This window comes from Eulemur rufifrons, chromosome 30 (assembly GCF_041146395.1).
Source record: "Eulemur rufifrons isolate Redbay chromosome 30, OSU_ERuf_1, whole genome shotgun sequence".
NCBI classification, from domain to species: domain Eukaryota; kingdom Metazoa; phylum Chordata; class Mammalia; order Primates; family Lemuridae; genus Eulemur; species Eulemur rufifrons.
In genome coordinates, this window is record NC_091012.1 from 26,101,625 (window position 1) to 26,124,691 (window position 23,067).

A 23,067-nucleotide genomic window follows, 5' to 3' on the forward strand; every position below is an offset into this window, starting at 1 on the left:
CTCTTTTGAAGCATGTCAGGGTAAAGACTACCCCAGGAATCATTGCTCTTTTTTTTTTTAAAAAAGTTAGCTTCTACTTAGAGAGTTTGGAGTTTTCTTTGGAATTTTCATGGAAATGATTCATGTTAATATAGACTTTAATAAAAATCAGTGCTCATATTTAAGTCAAAAGCTAATGAGCCAAAAAAAAAAAAAAAAGGAAAATGAAAGGAAAGACAGATAAAAGACAGTAGAAAAAAGAAAGAAATATTGTAACACAGAAAATGTGGATAATAATTGGGGAAGTCCAGGTTTTAAAGTCACTAAGAAGAAAGCGGTATATTGTTCTTTCTAGGTAGTGATAACTTGACTTTTGTTTCCATAGATTTGAGCAAAATATAGTTGAAAAATCCTGCCAATAATGGACCCACCTACCGACTACAAAGGAGGCAGAAGTGTTAATTCCTTCTTGGACATTTTCCAGACCTCTCTTATCTCCCAACTCTAAGACTGGAGTGTAGCATTTTGGTTACTAAGGTGTGCATCCACCAAACTGCTCCTCAAAAGGAGAGCTTTGCACAAAGAGAAGCCCAGGTAAGGATTTATTTTTCAAATCAAGGAGTTCATTTATTTATGCCAGCTGATGCTTTAAAGTTGTCAAAATAAATGTTGCCCCTCCTTCTCATCATTAAAATTTAAAAAAAAAACAAAAACAGGGAATCAGGAAAGGGATGCTAACAAGAAAGTCCTCTGGTTGTGTGGCATAGCATCATTTTAAGTGTGGCATTGCTATGCTCGTTTATGTTCTCAATACTCTTGATTTTATGATGTTGCTACAACATCTAACCAGTGGGTTTTGGTAATGAAAATTCTCACCTGAAGATTGACTCTGTGGGAACCACAAAAGTTTAACAATGGATTCTGAAACACATTCTCTTGTGGACATAATAGGAGGACAGTTATTGGTGCAAATCTCGGCAGGTCCCTTGTGTCTATGTTCTCAGGAACCTGTCATCTTCACAAGTGCTTCCCATTCTTTGTGTTGGTTAGTGTGGACTTAAAATAATATTGTAGGGACTGTCATTCTAAAAAGCACAAAAAGATGGTGGGATCTGAGAAATGCATATCAAATGCTGAAAATGACTAAGTAATAAAACATACACTGCTCTCAAGTTGTAGTGTCCACTTACAATGACTTCTGTTTCTCACAGAGATCAAAAGAAGCATAAAAAGAAACATAACCAAAGAAAACTTTCCCCAATGAGTGGAGTTCCACCAGTGACCGTCGGTGCGCTGGCAGAGGTAGAGCGATGGGTGGTGACACTGGAGATGGGAGAGCACCCACTACAACAAATGGGCGTCGATGCGCAGCCAACACAGTCCCTGGCGAACGTAGCGGACAAGATTGGTCATGCTGCTGTGCTGGGTCAGAGGCCCCATCAGCGTGTCCAGATCACCAAAGAATTCTGAAAAGCAGAGCAATCCTCGGTCAGACCGTCGCATGATACCATGCAAATATGTACCACATCAAGAAGCAGCCTTCATGCAACACCACAAGCACGTGCATGTTGGAAAAGTGATTCATTTGTTTGTCCATTCAACAAAAATTTATAGAGTGCTTACTAGGGGACCAAAACTCCATATATATACATCAAGCACTGCTATTTTAATCTCTAGTGAGCTCCAAAAACTGTAGCACCCACAGTGTTTGTGTTACTGTGATTAATAAAGCACAAGTTTATTTAAATCTGTTACTTAATTCATAGCAAGTTTTCTTAAAAAACACTATATATTTTCTTAGCAGATTCTAAAAGTACATTATAATCCTGAAGAAGTTTGTTTTTTATATATATAAAATATATGCACATATATATCACTGTATATTATATATACATATATATTTCTCTATATATTTATATAAAAAAATTTATGTAATAATTTGTATATTTAAAAACAGACACATAAATTACATATAAACATGTTTAAATATATTTTATACTATGTAATAAATTTATATTTTTATATATTACAAATTTATATGTAGAAAGGGATCTTTATACACAAAGTGGTGGGGAGCCATGGTCTATCTGTTGTCAAGCTGTTTGTCATTCTTTGTGTCATTGAATTGAAAACATTCTCTTTTCTTTTTGTCTAAGTGAACTGAGTTTGCTGATTTTTCTTGGCATGGTGTAGACAAAGCCAGTGAATCTAGACAGCAATTATAGCCATCAGCCTCCAGAGCCAAATAAATGTCTAGGAAGAATCTGATTTGGTAAGTCTTACTCCAGATTTACTTTAGGGATGGAAAATGACCTGCAAGTATCTGTAATATAGCAACATCCCTTGCCCCGACCCCAGGGCATGTATGGTAGGAGTGCCCAGCTGACTCCCCCTTGGCTGACTTGGACAAGGGGGCAGGCCTGAGGCTACACTGCTAACCAATGTGACTGGAGTTTTAGAATGTCTGCCTTGCCGGGTGGAGGTAGTATGTGGAAAAAAAATATGATGTCTAAAAATTAGCTAGGCGTCCCCTTTTGACATTTGAATTCATTTATCTGGCACTTGGCTATGAGAGAGCTCTCTGGTGTCCCCTTTGTTAGCTCCCAAAGGAGGGGGCAGCCTCAGCTATGAGGAAACCATGCCTGTGCTGGTCAGGGGTGAGCAATCTGGATTGGGGGCAGGCTAGGGGGTGGATCCAGGGACAGCCCTAAAGTGGTTGGGATGCTCTCCTGCCTTGTTGGAAAGCAATTTCCATGAGTGGGTTACATGTGCTTGATTGCTCAGCAGATGGTATTTCACCAAACAATGCATTTATTCTTCATGTTATATATAACATATGGGCTCCTTCTCTAGGTATTGACTTAATTTGATTATGTGATACTTTTTAACCTGTAGTTTGCAATAAAAATAATTTCTGCTGATATAGGGGTAAATCATTTTTGGCATCTAAAATATTTTCTTCTGGAAGACAATATTAAGGAAAATGTTAAAGGACCTAGTCATTGTTGAATGAATGTGAGCCTCATGTGAGCCAGGATGTTCCCTGGGTATTCTGTACAAAGCTCTCTGCAGCATTCTTAATTAGATGCCCAGGTCACTATTTTAATAACTGCTCCAAGTGAGCAGTGTAAGCAGCTGGGAAGATAGGGAACAGGGCTTCTATACCAAAGGCCAGAGAGCAGCATCAAACCCATTGGCCCATTCCAGCACCAGAACCTTCTGCAATAATCCATGTGCAGCTGCATAGTGGGCCGGCATGAGGTGAGTGTGGAGATCTTCCACTGGGACACCTCACCTCACCCATCTCCACTGGACAGTTGGGTACAAAAAGGTGCAAGTGAACGCTTTTCTCCAGTGAGATGCAGAGCTCCAATCAAATGGGAAGCTCCTCAGTTCCCCCATTTCTATACAAACAAGTAAGATGTGAGAAGAATCCTTAAAGCTAAGCAGATCAAAAGTGACAAGTATGTGAAACTCAAGGCTGTGAGCAGAAGATTCCACACTAGGTCCTCTCCCCAGTTCACTGAAAAGCCCAGTGACAGCAATAGCAGGACACATTTTCTCTCTGCTGGTGGAGTGACAGAGTTGTTGTGATTAAATATTACATAAGGAATTTAGCAACTCCTTGACAGGCTGTGCTAATGACAAGATTAGCACCATTTCATCCTAACATCAGCACAGCCACCACATTGCTCCTGGAAAGTTCTGTAGTTAATTTAGAAGGAATTACTTTAACAGATTTTGAAAATGGATGCAATGGCAAGGGAAATCCATAAATATTGACATGCCCTCTAGTTACCAATACAAAATAAGACAGAGAGGGTGGAGGCAGACAAGAAAGGCAAATCTTAAGATGCATATGTCTTCCTTTGCAATTCTACAACCTTTGGATGGGGCTGGTTGTGTGCTCTAGTTGTCTCTGGACTTCCAGAAGTCTAGAGAAGTAGACAAGTTAGAAATTGCCCATTGTTCAGGTAAGTGGCTCAGGATCTCAACTAGGATTTCTAAGGACCTGTTATTAATCTGGCCACGTACATGGGCAGTGTAGCTTATTGTTTAGGAGTTCAGACTCTGGCTGGGAATGATGGCTCATGTTCATAATTCCAGTACTTTGGGAGCCCAAGCCAAGGATTGCTTGAGGCCAGGAGTTCAAGACAAGCCTGAGCAACATAGCAAGACCCTCCATCTCTACACAAAATTAAAAAATTTGCCAGGTGTGGTGATGCATGACTGTATTCCCACCTATTCAGGAGGCTGAGGCAGGAGGATCGCTTGAGCCCAGGAGTTTGAGGTTGCACTGAGCTATGATCATACCACTGCATTCTAGCCTGGGTGACAAAATGAGATCCTGTCTCAAAAAAAAAAAAAAATCATAAGTATGTGAAACTCAGTGACTCCTGACATATTCCCAGGAGTTCTGGGCTGTGAGTACTCTGGAGCTTGGGAGAAGAATTGGGCCAGGAGGCTCAATAAGTCCTTCTTGGTCACACCCATGGTATCTTCTATCTATCTGCACATAGGTGGCCAGCAGCCCCAACCTGATTACTGGAAAGCCATCTACAGTCATCCCTGGAACCCTTGTGGATACCCAAAACAGAGGATGCTGAAATCCCTGTTATAAAATGGTATGGTATTTGCATATAACCTATGCACATTCTCCTGTGTACTTTAAATCATCTCTAGATTACTTATATTACCTAATACAATGTAATGCTCTGTAAATAGTTGTTACAGTACATTTTTAAAATTTGTATTACTTTTATTGTTGTATTGTTATTTTTGTTTCTTTTCCTGAAGGATGCTAATGTCTCCCCATTACTGGCCAGAAATTTCTACTAATCTAAACTGTTGGTCACCTCTTTGCACTCTGATTTTGAAAGGCCCACATCTGTCCCGACCTTGAGTGTAGTAGGGCAGTCTGTGACTACTGGGCCAGAATCAGCTAAGTCAAATGAATGGCCAAGGCAAAATCACAGCTTGTTTTTACTTCCCACCTTCATTAGGATATTGAGGTTTTGTTGTGAGCCTAAATGACAGCTAGGGTCACAGATGGTAACATGAGTCACCAAAGACCATTGGCCCACTTTCTGGTGAAGCAGGGTCCTCTCTGCATTTGTTTTGTAGCAAACCTCACGTGTTACCATGAACAGGATCAAATCCTTCATCTCGGCTGTCAGTGTGTGAAAAATACCAGCTGAGCTTTGGCCCTTGCTTCCAATGCAAGCAGTATTATCATGCATTTACCTGGGGCTGATGGGTATGAAGGTAGAAGGCCTTAGTTCAACCTCACCTCTCAAAAAATAAATAAATAAATAAATAAACAGAAGCTAACAGGATCTTAATGAATTTTCAAATCACTCTTTTTCTTTTGCTTCTGTTTCTCTGTGTTGGTCCTTGTCCCTGAGTGAAATTCCAAAATAGTTATTTGCCAACACATCACAGTTCAGATTAGTTTAAGCTTTAAAGAAGAACAAAATCCTAGACCTTTTTCACCCTCAGCAATAATAGGTCACTGTGTCAGCCTTAAGTGAACCCCTCTTCTTTCATCTAAGCCCTCGAAATCAGGAGACAGAAAGATAGAAGGCCACCAGGTAAAACTCAAGTCCTGCAGAGCACAGCTAACTCCATCGTGGTCTGGGAGCAATGGGTGGAGCAGAGGAGCATACCTCTGTTCTCTCGCGTCAGTTTGTCGGCCATGTCCCAGTGTTCGTAGCCCCGTAACACGTTGCTGGTGATGTTGACGTGGCTGGCGGCCATGTGGTGAATGCGCTGGGGGATGGTGACTGGGCCGTTGTTGCAGTTTCCCATTGCGTTGATGGGAGAGACATTGTTGAGAGACACTGGGGATGGAGTGTTCCTGGGGAATAGAAAGAGATGGGCCTTGTTAGGCTAGTAGGGAAAAATGATAGTGGGGTTCGAGTGAAGTTTAGCATGGTGGACATATACGAAGCCCCAGTGGAGTGTAGCTTGTTTCCATGTCCCACTGACTGTTCTCTGAGGACATCCTATGGCTCTCATCAATGCAACAGCTTCCTCCAGGAACTCCAGTATAGAGATACCATATTACCACCCCACACCTGCCTCATCTGACCAAGCCACCCAGGTTAGAGTGGCAGGCTGTAGAATGAGCCCCCATTCTCCTTTTTTAACATTAAACATCTCACCACCTTTGACAACCACTGAGGGCCCACGTACACTGCTGGTTTTGTCTTAAAATACCAGAGAGATCTGGGTGAATCTTTCTCTGGCATTAATTCTACCCACAAATGTAGCTCTTACTTTGAATATATATGTATAAATAACAAGTGTTGCCATGTTTCAGAGAAAGAAACAGCTCAGAGCTATGATGATTTCTCCACTGCTGCCAGAATAACTATTGGCAGTTAGAAAACATTTGATGTGTAATATTGGTTTATCATCAAAAGTATTTTGTGGAAACCACAATGACAGTTTGCTCCAAATACAGTTGCCACAATGAGCAAAGTGCAATTATTAACAGCCCCTGAAGGAGCAGTATTGGGGAAATTGGAAAAAGTAGGATCCTGAATATCTCTTTAGGATTCTTTAAGACATGCTACAGAGATAGGCTATTAATTGGTGACTGTTCCCTTGCATGCTGGTTTATCAAGGGAAGTCTTCAGAGAACCCACTTTGAAAAGTACTAATGTTTGGACATAGATTTTCACTGAATTGTTTAACATCAGCAACAAGGGGTCATCTGCTGGCTACACACAACATGGAGGTCATTCTTCCTCTAGGGCCCAGGCTTAGGTCGGCCTGCTACAGACTGACCCAGGGACATCCTCAAAGCATGGCTTGGTTCCTGTGCACAGGAGCAAGGTCTGTGTGCCCCTCAGCCTCCCTATCCTCCTCGAGCCACACTTAGAACAACTATCCAGGCAAATGCACCACTTTATCAGGACAGAACATTTTGAGGGAGTAAAAGAAATGGGGGAAGGCTATGTTTGGCACTCCATGAGTCTGCACATTTGAAGGAACCTCTTCCTCATTCCTCTGAACAAACCCCAGAACATCACCAAGAAACATTATGTCATCCTCAACCCCATCCTCTTATCGTCTGCTGCTGTTGGCAACTCTAACTTTTCAGGGTGGCTCACAGAACAGACATGCACTCTGACTGGCGGCACACATACATGATTTGGGGGAGCAGAAATCACAGGGTACCAAAATGCTGAAGTACTGCAGACTAGATCTGGGAGCAATTACAACTGAAATGGTCTTGTTGAAAAACGCAGGCTGTGCCTATACCCACGGGAGAGATATGGACCATTTCTGCCAACAGAGCTAACTTCTGGTATGTTCTGGTCTAACGGGGGAAGTAGATCCTTACACTTGCTCTGTGCTTGTCTGCTATAAGAGGGTGTGAGTGTATTCCTGCCATATCTATAATTTCTGAGATATTTTCTTACTTCTTGATAGAATGATTTATTCTCAAGGTAGTAGTGGGATGAGAAGATGTCCACACTAAGAGGCTTAGATACAGGAGAGTCAGCATATGACAAAAAAGCAGTGAATACTGGGTTACTTTGTTGCAGTAGGTTGCAAATACTCTTTTCAAGTCTTTTCCTCCAGTGGTGGTCATTAACTTTTAAATGTCAATTTATGGCAAGAATGGAATATGGTCTCATTTTTAATTTCTAGAGAAGATGACAAAACTGTCAAGTGCCACAAATGTTGAAAGAGGGACCGTAGGGTGCTGGGAAAGAGGTACTGGAATCCCATGAGACCTGAGCATGTTCTCTCCACTTGCTTGGCCTTACTTTCTTCAACTGAGAGAAAAAGTTGTATTCAATGATTTCCAGCCATGTCCAGAGTCACAGGGAAAAGAAAATCATCTTTCTTTACCACATATATCTTGAAAAGCCCTTTTTCTTTTGAGCTGATCACACTGAGGTGTTATTTAGGAGTTCTCTTCCCTTTCCATTCCCTATTTTCTTTTTTGAAAATACTCAGTAGCAGAAGCTAGAAGAGCTAGGGTAAAGGTTTGTTTTGGGTCATTACTATTCTCACACTGGGCTCTAAGATCTGATGTGTTCTGATGAACATGTGCACACCTCATGTTGTACTCGTGAAATGAAAAAAGTTATTATAAAACCTGCCTAAGAAATTGTGACTGTAGCTAAAAGAAGGCTGATGCAGAGCTCACTCACCCTGGTGTGCTCTCCAACTCTGACTTGGCTCTCATCATTGCTTAGGGTTCCCCTTCCTGCTCTTTGCATTTGTCTACATGCAGATCTCGTCCTTTTTTCCACATTTCCATGGCACATGCAAATGAGCATGCACACACAAGCACATGCTTCCCACCACTTTCGCCAGTCAGTGCTTTTTCTCAAACTCATCAGGCATACTCCCTCCCACTCCAGAGGCCACTGCCACCCCTCTGCTTGGAAGGTGCCTCCCCCCAGATATGGGCATGGCTTGCTCTGCCATCCTTCTCCAATGTCCCTACTCAAGACTCAAGACTGTACAACTTCTCCCTCCCCTCTCCACTGCAGCCCTTTCTGTCTGCCTTCCTTGTTTCCATTTTATCCATGACATTTACCTTCATCTAGCATGCCACATATTTGTCATTGTCTTTGTCCTCCAATAGAATGTGGCCTCTGTGAGGGCAAGGGTTTTTGTCTATTTCACCCTGCGCTATACCTCAGCATCTAAGGTAGTGCCTGGCACATAATATGTCCTCAATGAATACCAATTGAATAAATGATTGGATTGCTGTTATTCCTTATTTACTATCCACTGCATATAAAGTGTTCTGGAGGGAAGAAGGAGAACAATGTGTATAGCACAAGGATAGGGTATATGTTTGTAAAGGATCAGGCAGAGTGTCTCATACATAGAGAGCATTTGATGAATATCTGGTGAACAAAAGGATGCATAGTCCCTTATTGAAAAAGAGCAAATGATCCAACAGAAGAGCGAAATCCCATATTTTCTGATAGTGTAGCATAAGGGTCAAAACTGAAGTACAGACCAAGAGCTGTGGGGCAGGATCACTTATGCTTTCCAACTTAAAAAGGTAACAATGACAATAATACCAGTGGCAGCAATAGCAGCAGTCACCATTTATTGAGCAGTCACTGTGTGTCGAGCATAGTGCTCACTGCTTCACAAAAACTCTGTGGGGAAATTTCTGTTGCCATTGTTTTACAGATGACAAAATGGCTTCAGAGTTGTTCAGCTCCTTCCTGAGGACCACATGGTTGAAAGAACCATAGAGCCAGGATTTTACATTAGGTCTGTTTTCCTCCAAATCCCATTCTCTTTCCATTCCACTGTGTTACCTCAAAGTCCTACCATCCACCCAACTAAAGATTTCATCTGACATGAGTGTCTACATCTACCCTCTCCTTTCTGTCTACACTGCTTTGTTTCCACTCCCTTCCCTGGGCATATAGGTATCTCATCTATTTTCACACAGGCATAGCACTCTGGAAGCTTGCAGAGAATCTTTTGCTTGGTCTGGATGGTTCCTTCAGTGACCACCAGACTCCCTGTGTTCCTTGAACTGGACAATGTCTCAAACAAGTGGAGATATCCCTTCTTCTAACTCTTTCAATGTGACACCCACATCCACCTGTGTACTGAACTAGCTCTTCTGGAGACCTCAAAAGGCCTCCTTCTTTCAACATTCAATAGTCTTCCTAGCCTTCTTTCTTTTTATCACCTCTCCATGACATTTGAGATCGTTGCCCAGCCCTTTTAAACTCTCCACAATGTGGCTTCCATAACTCTATATTAGAGGTTGGCAAATTGGCCCTCCTGTTTCTGTATGGCCCGTGAGCTATGAATGGTTTGAAAACATGAACATTTGCAATCAATCTGATGAGAGAGGCAACACTAACTTTCAACTCCTACTAAGCAAAATGTTATTCTAAAAAAAAAAAGAAATCTTCTTAGTAGACATGTATTTCAAAAATTATACTTAATTATTAATATATTTTGAATTTTGTCAGTAGAAATTTTGCAGAACTTTGCTTTCTGTCTTATATTCTTCTATATTACTGTGGAAATTTGTTTTCTTTATTATATTCTTCTATATAACAGCTTCAGTTTTACCTCTTGGCCTGCAAGGCCAAAATATGTAGTATCTGGCCCTTTATAGAGTTTGCTGACCCTTGTTCTAAACCAAGTAGATTTTTCTCCTCCTTCTTCCAACTGCTTCTTCTTTGAACTTTCTTTCCTCTGCCTCCACAGACGCTGGATCCTGAAGGTCTGCTCTTAACCCCTTGCTTGTCTCTCCAGATACTTTCCTATGCAGCCCTCATCCATGGAAAGGGAGCCATGCCTTGACCACCTCTGGACAACTGACTTCCTAATTTCTAGCCGGCCTAGGAGTGTTTGAAGTCAGAGAGTGCAGCTCCTGGAATGTGCTGTGAGAGGCCTTTTGCAGGGAACACCACGCTCATTGACTGGGAAATCAGGCCATAGTCCTGCTTGCAGACAAGAAGCCCTTCCTGGCCACACAGGGAGGTCCAAGCTCTTTCTCCTGGGCTTCCACAGTACTTTTTTCAAACCTGTCACCTCCCTCTACAGGACTGTGTGCTTCTGGAGTGCAGGCACCACACTGAATTCAGCTCTGTGTCCCCAGCCCCTGGTGCTACAGATGTGCCCTGAGTGTTTGCTGAATGAACAGGATGTAACCCCTGGGCGACTGTTTTGGGTTGTCTCATTCAAAAGCTCTACGGCCTACTAAAGGGAGTGTGCTTTCTTCAGACAGAAGCTGCTTAAAATGTCATTTCAGGAGGCTTTTCATGTGACTTCATAAGCTTAGGATATGTTTGAGTTCTTTCATTTCGGAATTAAAAAAAAAAAAACAACACATTTTTTCCCCCCAGTGATCCTTTAATAGCTGCTTACCTGACCTTGCCCTTCCTTTACTCTGTGCTCAGACAAAATAGCTTTCTCTGGGCCTTTCCCTGGTTATTTTTATTTTCTGAACTTCCACAGAGAAGCTTTCTTTCCCTTTTGTTCATCAATGTAAGAGTAAGACCTAATTCAACAATTTTAAACGGTGCTTCCTTTCACTACGGTAATTGAGTTAATGCATAGTTTTTTAATGGATCTTTCCTTAGCTCTGAATGTTTTTATGATCTCAAAGTAGAGTTCATTGGCCCACTGCTTTTGGAGTATGCTTTGTAGATATTTATAAAGTGGCAGTGGAGACTGTTTTACTCTTGAAGAAAATGTTTTGATCAGAGATGCAAGAATTTTGAAATGATGAAAAATTGAAAAAGCAGCTTGGAGTTGTAAAGGAGGCTCTGGGCAACAGTCTATGTCCATGGTCTTCTTGCTTCTCTTTCCACTACTAGGGGGGAAGTGGGCTTAGGGTGGTGAGGGAGGTTGGGGAATCAGAGGAGAAACTGATGCTCAGACAAGTTGGCAAGGGCACATAGCCACTTCCTAGCTACAGCAGAACTGGGATTCAAACTCACTTTCTATATGAAATGTCTCTTCAGTGGGCATTGGGTCCAGACCCTTCATTTTAGCAAGAGAGAAACAAGCCCAGATAGAGGAAGGGGCCCACTTAGCTTATCCTGTGAGCCAAGGGCATCCTCAGAACCAAGTCAATGGTTTTTGGACCCTACTCCTCTGCTATTAAGACCGACCTCCCCCAAGCAAATAGAACTCTAAATAAGGCCACAGGCATGAGTGAGTTCACTGAGCCTAAGATCAGCGTTATAGTAGATGCTCTTTTATTTTAGGTCAGGGTGTTTTAGTATTAATAAAAAAAAAAATCATCATGAAGGCTTGGATAATTGGCTGACCAAGTGCCTTCACATTTTTAGCACTATTATGCCTTTGGTTTTATTAAACAGCACTTACCATATATCAATGAATATTTCATTGGTCTTTCGTTACTGAGTGAATCATTGACAAATCACTACAGTAGAGTTAACTTTCCCCTGCCTCTCTGAAATGGCGTGGTGCTTGCCATCTCATTAGCAGATATTTTTATGGCTATAATTTGGCTTAAAGATCAAATAGCTAAAGAATTGGAACCACATCATTTTAAACTTCTCTGTCTTGTCATTAGCTGAAACCTGGCTAGAATTTTGTCTGCACAGAAATGACTGTAGTTTTAGAATTGACCTTTGCTCCTGAGTTGTCAATATAAAATATTTGGGGTCTATTAAATCACTCATTTTTGTAAAAAAGCAATTTTCATAAAATACTTACTTTCCATTGCCTACCCATGGAGATGGTATCTGAGCAACTTTTGAAGCATTTTGCTAAAAGAGAGAAAGAGAGAGGGAAATAAGGACATCTATTTTGTGTTTTATTAATTCAGAAACAGATGGAAGTGTGATTTAGAGTACATTAATATTGATTGCAGCATTTCGGGATGCAGAGCTGGGATGTATGTGCACGTCAGCACACCACGACGCATACTCGATGAAAATAGCTGGTTAGGATAATTAGTGGGCTCCAATCAGGACCATGAAAGTCACTTGATGAAAGATCTTATATACTAAAAGGCCCAGTGAAATCAGACTCGGTTCTCCAAGAAGTGGTTTAATTATCCTCATCTGAAATTTATTCTGCAAAACAAGCTCTTCAGAGTACAAGTAAGCTTTTCACCTTTAGCTCCACTTGCAAACTTTTTCCCTGGGAGCCAGGGTGGACTGTAATTTCTAATATCCCAGGAATGTGCCAGAACCAAATAGTATTTTTCCATTTGTTTGTTTGTTTGTTTTGAAGAATCACCTTGATTTGCTATCTTTACATGCAAATCTTCATGGCTGAAGATTTTCCATGTTTAACAAGGTTCAGAGTTGCACTGCAATGGAATGCTAAACATTCTTTTGTTCCTCTGATGGAACTGGGCTGGTTTAAAAAATGGGCCTCTTTGTATTTTCATAGCCACACTCTTTTGGATCAGAGGGAAATCTGACATTCAGCATTACCACAACAGGACAGGGATCAGGCTCACAGTAATGGCCTTGCCAGGTTGAAGCTCAAGCAGCACAGATAGCCATGACACCTGTGGCGTTAAGCCTGCCTCAGACCTGCTCTTGGCAGTCACAGCCCAGATGATGTTCTTCCTCTGCCTCTGGGCTTCCAGCCCAGCCCCATTTGCAAAAGGGGTGTTAGAGTGAGAGTCAGCATTTTCAGGAGTCCAGTAAAAATGCAAAGCTTCCCTGGAGCTGCAGAAACCCACACCTAAGGTATATTCTGCACACCCCCATTTTTATCCTCAAAAACCCTCAACATACTTCTACATGAATGAGTTATTTAGCATCTTCTTGGAATTTTGCAATGCCCTAAAAGCTACACAGGACAGGCCAAAGAGGACAGATAACTAGAACAGTGGTTCTCAAAGTGTGATCACATGACCAGCAGCATCAGTATCACCTGGGAACTTGGTAGAAATGCAAATTGTTGCGCCTGGCCCCAGACTTACAGAATCAGACACTTGGAGGTGGGCCCAGTACTCTGTGGTTTCACAAACCCTCCAGGGGATTCTGATGCTCGCTTAAGTTCAAGAACCACCTTTCTAGACCATAGGTTGACAGGATAGACATATGAAGGGATGGTGAGATGATGTATGTTTCTCCTTTTCACCCACATGAGCACTAGCTTTATGGAATTATGGCCCCACCATATAATAGCTGGGTAACTTGCTTTTTCCCAACCAAGTCTCAGTGTCCTCATACAGCTGTGGACCACAACTCATTGGATGTTTGATTGGATGTTTGATGTAAGGTCATGATTTGATTCATTTCAAACAACTGCTTTTGTGCAATTTAGCCAAAAGGTCTTATGCACTTGGCTATATATATATATATATATACATATATATATATATATATATATATATATATATATATATATAATTCTTTCCTTTTGAGACCTCTCCAACAGAAAGAGCATTGAGCCTCTCCAACTCTAAATCATGGGCCAGTGTTGAAGGAGACAGTGGCCAGGCCTAGCACCAGACTGCTGCTCACAATTTTTATCTGGGCTCATTCCCAAATTTTGACATTGCATTTTGTGGTTGCCTACTTTTTATTATTATTATTTTTAAAATTTTTTTTTTTTTGCTTGCAAGTTAAAAATGCCAGCTCTCTAGATGATGGCTTTATCTGTTTGTCTGTTTTGGTAACCAAGGCAACCAGTTGTCTTAAATTGCAGCCACCAAACTCCAAGACTCCCCATGGCCAAAGGCCTTCCAGGGGTGTGGATATCCACTCAGAGCCAGGGTGGCCACAGTGACTTCTCTTGCCTCTGAGAGATTTCTGGACTGACTTATCATTTAACAAGAGACTTGAACTATACTAGAGCAACAAGCTGTGCCCATCTTGCAGGGAAGGGCAGAAGATAACATCCCTCTAACTGCAACTAAGAGGCTGCTAAGGGCCATTTGGTCAGTCTGGAAAATAGTCAGGGGGTTGTACTATTGTACCTTCTCTCCCTGCAATCAAATCAGATGTACATTCTTTGCTGAGCCCCAAAGTTGGGGTGGAAGGGCCATGGCTGGCTGAGATGACAGAGGTTAAGCCTTTGGCAGCAAGTACCTTATCTTTGTCATTTGACATTTAATAACATGCCAGCCATGATTAGTGATTTTATTACCCTGTACCTATAAATGATACAAAATAGGAATTACCTTAAAATATTCCATCAGTGATCTGGAGTACTTCATAGCATGGTCCTTCTTCAGTTTAAACATCCTCAAGTAGAGAAGCGATAAACATCGGTAGCTGCGGTGATGAGGAGAGGCTTATGTTAATGCTAATGCTTAACGAAACCTATAAACTGTAAGAAGAATGCTGATTCACAGTTTGCAGTTAGTCCCCTATGGTTAGATTGAGAAACATAAGTAAATAAAGAAAATTTTTAAAAGGGAAGGGGGAAGCATTAAAATCCCATTTTGATAAGGGTATAAATTAGGAGAGTAAATGTTTAGTGAGCGACTGAAGAATTCCATTAGTTATCCTTTAATAGTTTAATGGAAAACAAGAGTAATGATCTGGGGTAAGCAGCTTAAGTTGATCTGAAGTTTTCAAATCTGTCTGTGACATTTCAGCAGTTTCCTTGTAGCCTCCATGGGACTCACCATAATACGGCTAGCTTTTTGTCCCCATCTGAAGCCAAGGGGCTTGCAAAGTTCTTCAGCCTCATTGCATACCTTTGAAGAGAAAGGAATAGCTAAAGTGAGATCTCTATTACCCTTCAGAAATTCCCAAAGTCATTGGTATTCTGATCGCCTGAATGAGTTAGCCCCACATTTGCTCTGGGTGAGAGGACTGACTAGTGCATGTGGGCAGAAGCATGCTTTCCTGAAAACACACACAAAATAGGGACCAAAACAGCACAAGAAGACTGATATGACATACAAAATTGAGCTCCAGAGAAATCAGCTAAATCCTAAGGCCACATTATAGGACAGTGCTATAGAATTACTGTTGGTTTGCATGTGTGTATAAACACTGGCAAAATACTGTTTCTAGGAACATTCTAGCTAAAGAACATTATTGGTTTTCAATGAGAGGTGGACAAAAATGTCAGTCTCAGTTCAGTTTATGACAGATGAGGTAAATAATATACAACTATGTTTGACATGAGCACGAGGAGACCTCAATCACACTGTTAAAAGGTCTTTTCTAATGGCTCAGGTTTTGAATATATTCCTATAAAAAGTGGTTTTTTTTAAAGGAAGGTCGATTTCACAGCATTTTAAGGTCTAAGCGCCCTTAATTTATGGTGCTTGTATATTTTGTCTTTCCATTCTCTTTAATTGTTACTATTCCACGCTGGGGTGCTAAAAGGTTGAGTAGTTCCCATTTTTTATTTCTAGCCAAGCACATTCCATTCTGGGCATTTAGACTCTTGAAAATCAATTCATTGCATAAAATCATTGTCTGAGCTTTAATGCAATTTCACAGGTACTTGTGGTAGAATAATTAATGGAGTTCAGTATGGCACAAGGAAGTTGAAAATTCTCATTTATGAGAAGGCAATGGAGAGTCTGCAGAGCCGCTGTGCTTGTATGCCCCACTCCTCACTTCCAATAGCCTCCCCCAGGGCACTGGGGACCCGAGGCTTCCCACCCCCCCCAATCCACCGCCCCACAGGCTCAGCCTGCCTCACCGGCATTCTAGCCACCTAGCTCTCCCAATTATTGCTCTAGTTTTGTTGAGTGAACATTTTCCTGCAAAGGGACTTGTGGTACTTGATGTGAGTCCTTTCTTTTGTTTCAATATTAAGTAAAGGTATTTTTATCATGTAATACATCTAACTTTCTTTGACAGTTGTATCACTGAAATGTCAAGTCATTGTGATGCCCCACTTGTTTTCACAAATACATTACTATTGCAGATTTTCAGGGCCCAGAGCAACTATAATTACCCGAATGAAGAAAATGGGGTGCTTTTTCTGTAGCCAGCATATAGTCAGGGAGAGAGTAATAAAAATCTCTTCAACATCATATTGTGCTGCTAAAAACTATGTTCACATTACAGTTACCTTTTAATTGCAACCACATTTGAAGTGGCTTGATAGTGGAGTTTCAGTTGCTTAAATGGACCAGAAGACCTAGTTGCTTTAACTTATTTTGTTCCCAACTGAAATTTCTCTCATTAAAAAAATTATACACACATGCAATTTACTGAAAATATAAAAAATGTAGAGTAGACACACAAACGAGTGATGTAAAAATGGTGAAATCTGAAAAAAAGCAAAACTAAACTGGTGAAATCAGAATGAAGTGCATGGAATGTATCAATGTCAATGTCCTGGATGTGATACAGTGCTATAGTTATGCAAGATGTTCCCAATGGGGGAAACTTGGGTGAAGGGTACACGGGAACCCTCTGTATTAGTTCTTACAACTGCATGTGAATGCACAATTACCTCCAAATAAAGTTAAAAAATATTCACTTTAAAGTGAATGCCTGTAAGTTCTCCATTGACTTTCAGGTTCCATAGAAATATACTTCTATGGGTAGTAAAATGTCATATAATGAAAAATAAATCATGCTTTTTCTCTAAAGAACATAATTTCATAAACAATTAATGGAAATAAATATTCTTTAACTATCCACAACACACCATTACCATAAAATGAAATTTGGTATTTTGCTTTTATATTTTTAAGACAGCATATGTTTTCCTAAAGGAAAATTAATAAGAAATAAAAATAGAGAGAGGGGGGAAAACACCCATCATCTCACCCCGTATTAGAATTATGATCTCATTTCCCCTCCAGTTTGGTTCAGATGAATATACACACTTTTCATGGTCATAATTGTAGTGTGCATGCAATTCAGCAGCTTGATTTTTACTTTAACATCATATTATAAATATTTTCATATAGCTGCACAGTCTCCTTCATTGTTGTAGGTCAATGGCTGCAAAGTATTCTGTTGAGTGTACTATTATATAATCAATTAATTTTCTATTATTGATTATTTGGTTATCTTCTAATTGTATGCTATTATATATAATGCCAAAGTGAACATCATGCAGATAACTTGTTCTAGTATTACAATTATTTTATTCCATAGAGGAAATTCAAATTTCTAGATGTTGAAGTACTAGAACAAAAGATATGAATGCTCATTTTTATTCTTTTCCTATGGAATGCCAAATTGCCTTCAATGTACTATGATCAATTGCCACTCCCATCAGCAGCATAAGAGAGGCCTAGTTCACTACCAGGCTTTTTCTTGTTGTTGTTATAGTTAATGCTAGGTATTACCATTGTTATATTTTATATTAATTTAAAAAGTGCCTTGTTTTAATTTGCATTTTTGAATGACTAGGGAGCATGAATTGTCTCCGTATTTGCTCACTAATATTTTCCCTCAATGGTAAATCCTCATAATTTTTGCCAGAATGTTCACCTTGTACATCTTTGAAAATCTTAGGTAGCCTTGATTAGACATTAAGCAATCAATTTCCCCTTGAAAGCTACAGAATGATGGTGTTGGCTTCCATAACGTATAAAGTAAGTTGAAGAGAAATACTTCACACCCTTCTCTGGTGCCTAGTCTCAGAGCAGTGCAAAGAGAAACATGGCTGACTGGCCTGAAAGGCAAGGCTGGAGCTGTCCTTGTAATCACCCAAGTTTTATGACTTTAACTAACTTCTGATTCTATGTGAGCAGAGTTGTTTTTGTTTTTTTAAATAGTTTTTTTGTTTTGATCTTTTGGAATGCTTCACTGGAAAGATATGCATGCTAAACCAGTCCAATATTTGTCTGAAAATTTAGGTCCAGACATCCTCAGATTTGTAACAGTTTATGTAGATACAAGCAAGATAGTAAAAACCAGTCCTGGTATTATTGATTAATCGAGCCAGAGGGGACTGGGACATAAGAGCCTATCAGGTAAAAACTGCTCACTCAATCAAAAGTGATTATTTAGTCCATCCAGTGAATGATGGTGCTTATCTACTATTCAGTCAGGGGTGGATTAAACTATTTTACAAATATCTGCAAATTACTGTAAAAGACCAGAATGGATATTTCTTCTTCTCCTATCCCTTCCTCCTCATCGTCTAGGAATTTTTTGATGACCTACAAATTCTATACCACCAAGATCAACAGGCCAGAAAATTTCATTTAAAATGTAAATGAAAGCAATAATGTAAGAAGTTAATATACTCTCTCCTGTTCTCATCCTCTCATCTCTACCCCGACCCCCACTACTACCTTGTCTGTTTCCCTTAGCCCAGAGGTATGGAAAGTCTACTCGGCACCTTCAGCCTTAAACATCAACTCTGAGTTGGAACAGTGCTCCTCCCTTTTTAACAACCAAGATAAAAATTCTTAGAAAACATGGTTTTTAATAGAAATCCTGAGAGCACCACTTTTTTTGAATTATAAAACTGTACCTTTGAAAAGACAAGTTGATATTAAATGGTAAAATAATTATACTTTCCTTCCACCCACTATGTTTCCATTTTAATGTTATGAATATTGCAAATTATAACACTTACAATGTAACCTCTTAAGGGGATAATTTATAAAAGCAGTGTCCATCAATTATAAATTTTCTGTGACATTAATAAAATGGCAAGAACTAATTATGATGACTTCTAAGAATAAGATGCCTTGGACAAATTATTAATATGTGGAAATGATATTTTTTAAAAAACATATCTTCTAATTCTAGCTGAAATGAGCTTAGGAAGATGACTACAGAAAGGCCATTCACCTGAGGAGCTCCACAGTCTCAGAGTACATGGTGTACGGGGACTTTGCTTCCAGAGGGTCGCGTTCCATGGCATTGCCACATTCGGTGAAGGAGAGAGCGGCATCGGCATAATTCACAGCTTTGCCAAATTTCTCAAACTGAAACAGGAAGATGACTTGTCAACATGATACTCCCTCTTTTCTCCTTCATATGAAATAGTGATTTACAACTGGGGGTAGTTTTTTCCCCTTCCCACAGGGAACATTTGGCAATGTCTAGAGACACTTTTATTAATAGTTTTCACCATAGGGGAGAGGGGGGATCTGGTATGCAGGGGCCAAAGATGCTGCCGGACTTCCTGCAATGCCCAGAATAGCCGCCACAATGAACAATGAGCTGGCCCAAGATGCCAACAGTGCCCAGGCTGAGAAACCCTGATGTAGAGAGAGGACAATGTATGAATTGGTATTATCAATGAAGTAACTGGTTTAAGGTTCTATTGTCATGTCACGACACTGAGGCTGGTTGAGAAGAGAAAAATATAGTCATGGTATCATATGTGGTTTGTGATATTGTTGTTGTTGTTATCATTATCTTTTTGGTGGACCAGAATCCAAATTAATGCCTCAACTAGTTTCTATTCATGAAATTTACTAAACTTACTGGTCATTGTCGTATCTTATAGACAGTGCTTGCAACTAAGCTCTGCTTTTTATAAGCCTCGTGGACAATGAACACACACAGCCTTTGCTGTAGAACTCTTTGTGAGCACATCAACCCCACCCCCAGGAGGAGAGTAACAAATTGATGGCTATTGTCATGAAAAATGTGAAGCTGTAGTATGACTGTTGACAATAACCACATCACTTTCATTGTAAATGATAGTTTGAAATAGTGTGTCAAAAAGCCAAAAAATATAGCACTACTAAATATTTTACTTTAGTAAAATTTTATTGCAAAAGGTTTTAGCCCTGATAATGGTCACGATTAAACTGACTTAGACATACTGATTTCTTTTTTATGTGTAATGAATATTATATATGACACTTTTATAGTGAGTATTTTATAACAGGATTTAACATTTTCAATTTTTGATAGCAGGATGTAAGAATTCCACTAATATGGCATTTTATGTAAAAGAACCAATATAATGCAGATTTAGTTATTTTAATTTTCTTGTATACCTTTTATCAAAATATTTTCTATGCAACTGTGAAAGCTTCAATTCTCAAAATGGCAGAGTAGCTGTCTCTAGCAAAGGATTAAGTACAACTATAAAATGATTAGTTACAGGTCCTGCAGAATCTTATTGTAAACGACTCTCTTTACAATAAATGTTCTTCAGCTTTTATGTACTGCAGGAATTCAGTGGTTCCTTTTCTGTACGCTACTGCGGGGAAATACCAGTTTTAACCAAACTCAAACTGATTTTATGAAAACCTATGTATATGTATACAACCTATCTCTTTTCTCTCTTGCCATATAAGATAATTTTCTTAGGTTATCTGGCTCTGGTTGGCTCTCCCATTTGGAAATTTATCTTTACATCCTGATTTTTGAAAGTGACTTTTCATTCATAACCCCATAGCTGGAAAGATCCTTAAAGATCATCTATCCCAAGCCCCTCCTTCTCCAAAAGGAGAAGAAACTGAAGTCCACAGAGAAAATTAGATGACCATGGTGCCAATTAATAGCAAAGTTATGTCCTGTCCCTGGGCCTCTTTCCCCATCCATGAAATGAGGAGCTTGAACTACACAGGGGCTCCTCATGCTAGTGTAGACATCAGTCTAGTAAACATATAATTCCTCTGAGTGTTTCTCAACCTTTTTTTTTTCATTATCACTACCCCCCAGGAACTTTTTTACATACTCCATACTCAGCTCTCCATATCTGTGGGGTTTACATCCATTGATTCAGCCAACTGTGGATGCAGATCAGAAATATTCAGAAAAAAAGAATGGTTGTGTATTGAACACTTTTTCTTGTCATCATTACCTAAACAATATAGTATAACAACTATTTATAGATCATTTATATTGTATTAGGTATTATAAGTAATCTAGAGATGATTTAAAGCATATGCATAGGTTATATGCAAATATTAGGCCATTTTAAATTAGAGACTTGAGCATCCATGGAATTTGATATCCAAGGAGGATCCTGGAATCAATCTTTGATGGATACTTAAGAATGAGTATATTTTTTCACATACCTCCAATGAAATTTTAATACCAAAAGTGTATTTATTATGTCTCTGTACACTGTGACCCCTTTGGAGGGTCACACCCCACTGCAATATCTAAGACTTTTTCACCCCACCCCAAAAAACAATTTTTGCCCCACAATTGAGAATGCATCCCTTAAATGGATTGGACCAAAATGACTTGGGGTGACATATAAACACAACCCTGGAAGGTAGAGTGATATTAATTCTTAATCATATGTATGTATCTCTGTGGCTCTGATTTTTCTCAGTACTTCAAACATTTCATCTACATGGTCTTCTATGTGCATTCCAGTCTTCATCAGCTCATGTGACAGTTTGTCAAAGGAACATCTATGTCCTTCCTTACCCCAATTTTGACAGAGAGCAAACTCCAGAGCACTTCTGCAGTGTCATGGAATTGAGAACATTTAGAGAAAACTTTTGGTCTTCGAGCCAGCAGCACTGCCACCCAATGCCTTTCAAATCTCTTGCCACCCATACAATGGTCACAGGCAGTCTTCCTGGCATCTCCAGTGGACCTGGCACCCAGCCTGCCTTGTCATTTTTCTCTGCGGGAGCAGGGTAAAATTTTTTCCAAGGGGCAAATCACACCACAGGAAGGTCAGCTGCAGACAATAGCTGAGCAATTTGGACCACAGTGGGAAAATGACAGACAGTAAGGAAGCAGCAGAGCTAAGTTTTCCCAATGTCAAACACCATGGGACAGCTATGTCCTGGCTGGACACAATGCAATGATAGAAGATGCTATTTGTTAACTCAATGGGGTTGTACTGATACCTCTAATAGTTCTGGGATTTGGTCAAAAGTGAGAAGGCTGAATTTAGAGCCTTCTCTAGGACAGTGGTTCTCAAATGGCTTCACTTGGGAATCACCTGGGGAGCTTTAATACCCATGTCTGGGTCCCAGTCCCAGAAATTCTGATTTAATTGGTCTGGGATGTGGCCTGGGGATCAGGGTTATTTTAAGGCTTCCCAAATGACATGTCATTGAGACCCACTGTTAGGAGGATGAACCGAGTCAAACAACTGAACATTTCACAAATGCATAAATGTTGAGTTTATCACTGGTCTAAGTGGCCAAAACTCTTGGAGGCAGCTAGACAAAGTGTCTTGGGAAATCCAGATGACAGCATTTCCTTTCTCCACTCAGGGTCCCAGGCTGACTGTGGGGCTTACTCTGGAAGCATGTCACCAAATGCAGCAAGGAGCTGAGTTTTTCTACAGACTCAAGTTTCCCAAAGTCAAATTTTGAAGTCACTTAGCCAGCTCTCAACAACCTTCCCTCTCCCCACATGAGTTCTGGTTTACTGGACCCAATGGGAACTCCCATCATCTCCAGGGCAATTTCAAAAGTCATTTCAAATTCCCTTTAAGGATAATGACAATGGTATATGCCATTGAGCTCCTAAAGTTGGAACAAGGGGAAGAACAGCGGGAAAATGAACAATGACAGGACAATATAGCTCGAAGAACTTTGGGAATTACAGTGTACACTACCAAGCAGGTTTGGGCTGTTAAAAGTACATTCTTTGTTTTCTTTCAAAAAATAATATCTTAATGGGAGCCAACCAAAGAGAGGACAGAAACCTACCAGTGCATCGGCTTTGTGCTTCAGCTTCTTAGCCTCTTGCATGTAATAATCAGCATTGTGAACCCTAAACAAACAAAACGAGCTCTTTCACAAACCAGCGTTTCATC

The 23,067-nt window shown here is 40.1% G+C and overlaps 1 protein-coding gene across 1 annotated transcript in view; it reads right to left on the minus strand.

Annotated features, from left to right (window-relative positions):
• Positions 1-1,323: 1,323 nt before the first annotated feature.
• AFF2 (ALF transcription elongation factor 2) overlaps positions 1,324-23,067 on the minus strand; it is a 318,848-nt gene continuing 297,104 nt past the window's right edge. Inside the window, exons 15-21 of the mRNA XM_069464177.1 lie at positions 22,961-23,024; positions 19,164-19,300; positions 15,062-15,133; positions 14,612-14,705; positions 12,181-12,233; positions 5,646-5,836; positions 1,324-1,445 (exon numbers count right to left, since the gene is read on the minus strand). Coding sequence (XP_069320278.1) covers positions 1,324-1,445; positions 5,646-5,836; positions 12,181-12,233; positions 14,612-14,705; positions 15,062-15,133; positions 19,164-19,300; positions 22,961-23,024 — 733 coding nt within the window. The remainder of the gene's footprint in view (positions 1,446-5,645; positions 5,837-12,180; positions 12,234-14,611; positions 14,706-15,061; positions 15,134-19,163; positions 19,301-22,960; positions 23,025-23,067) is intronic.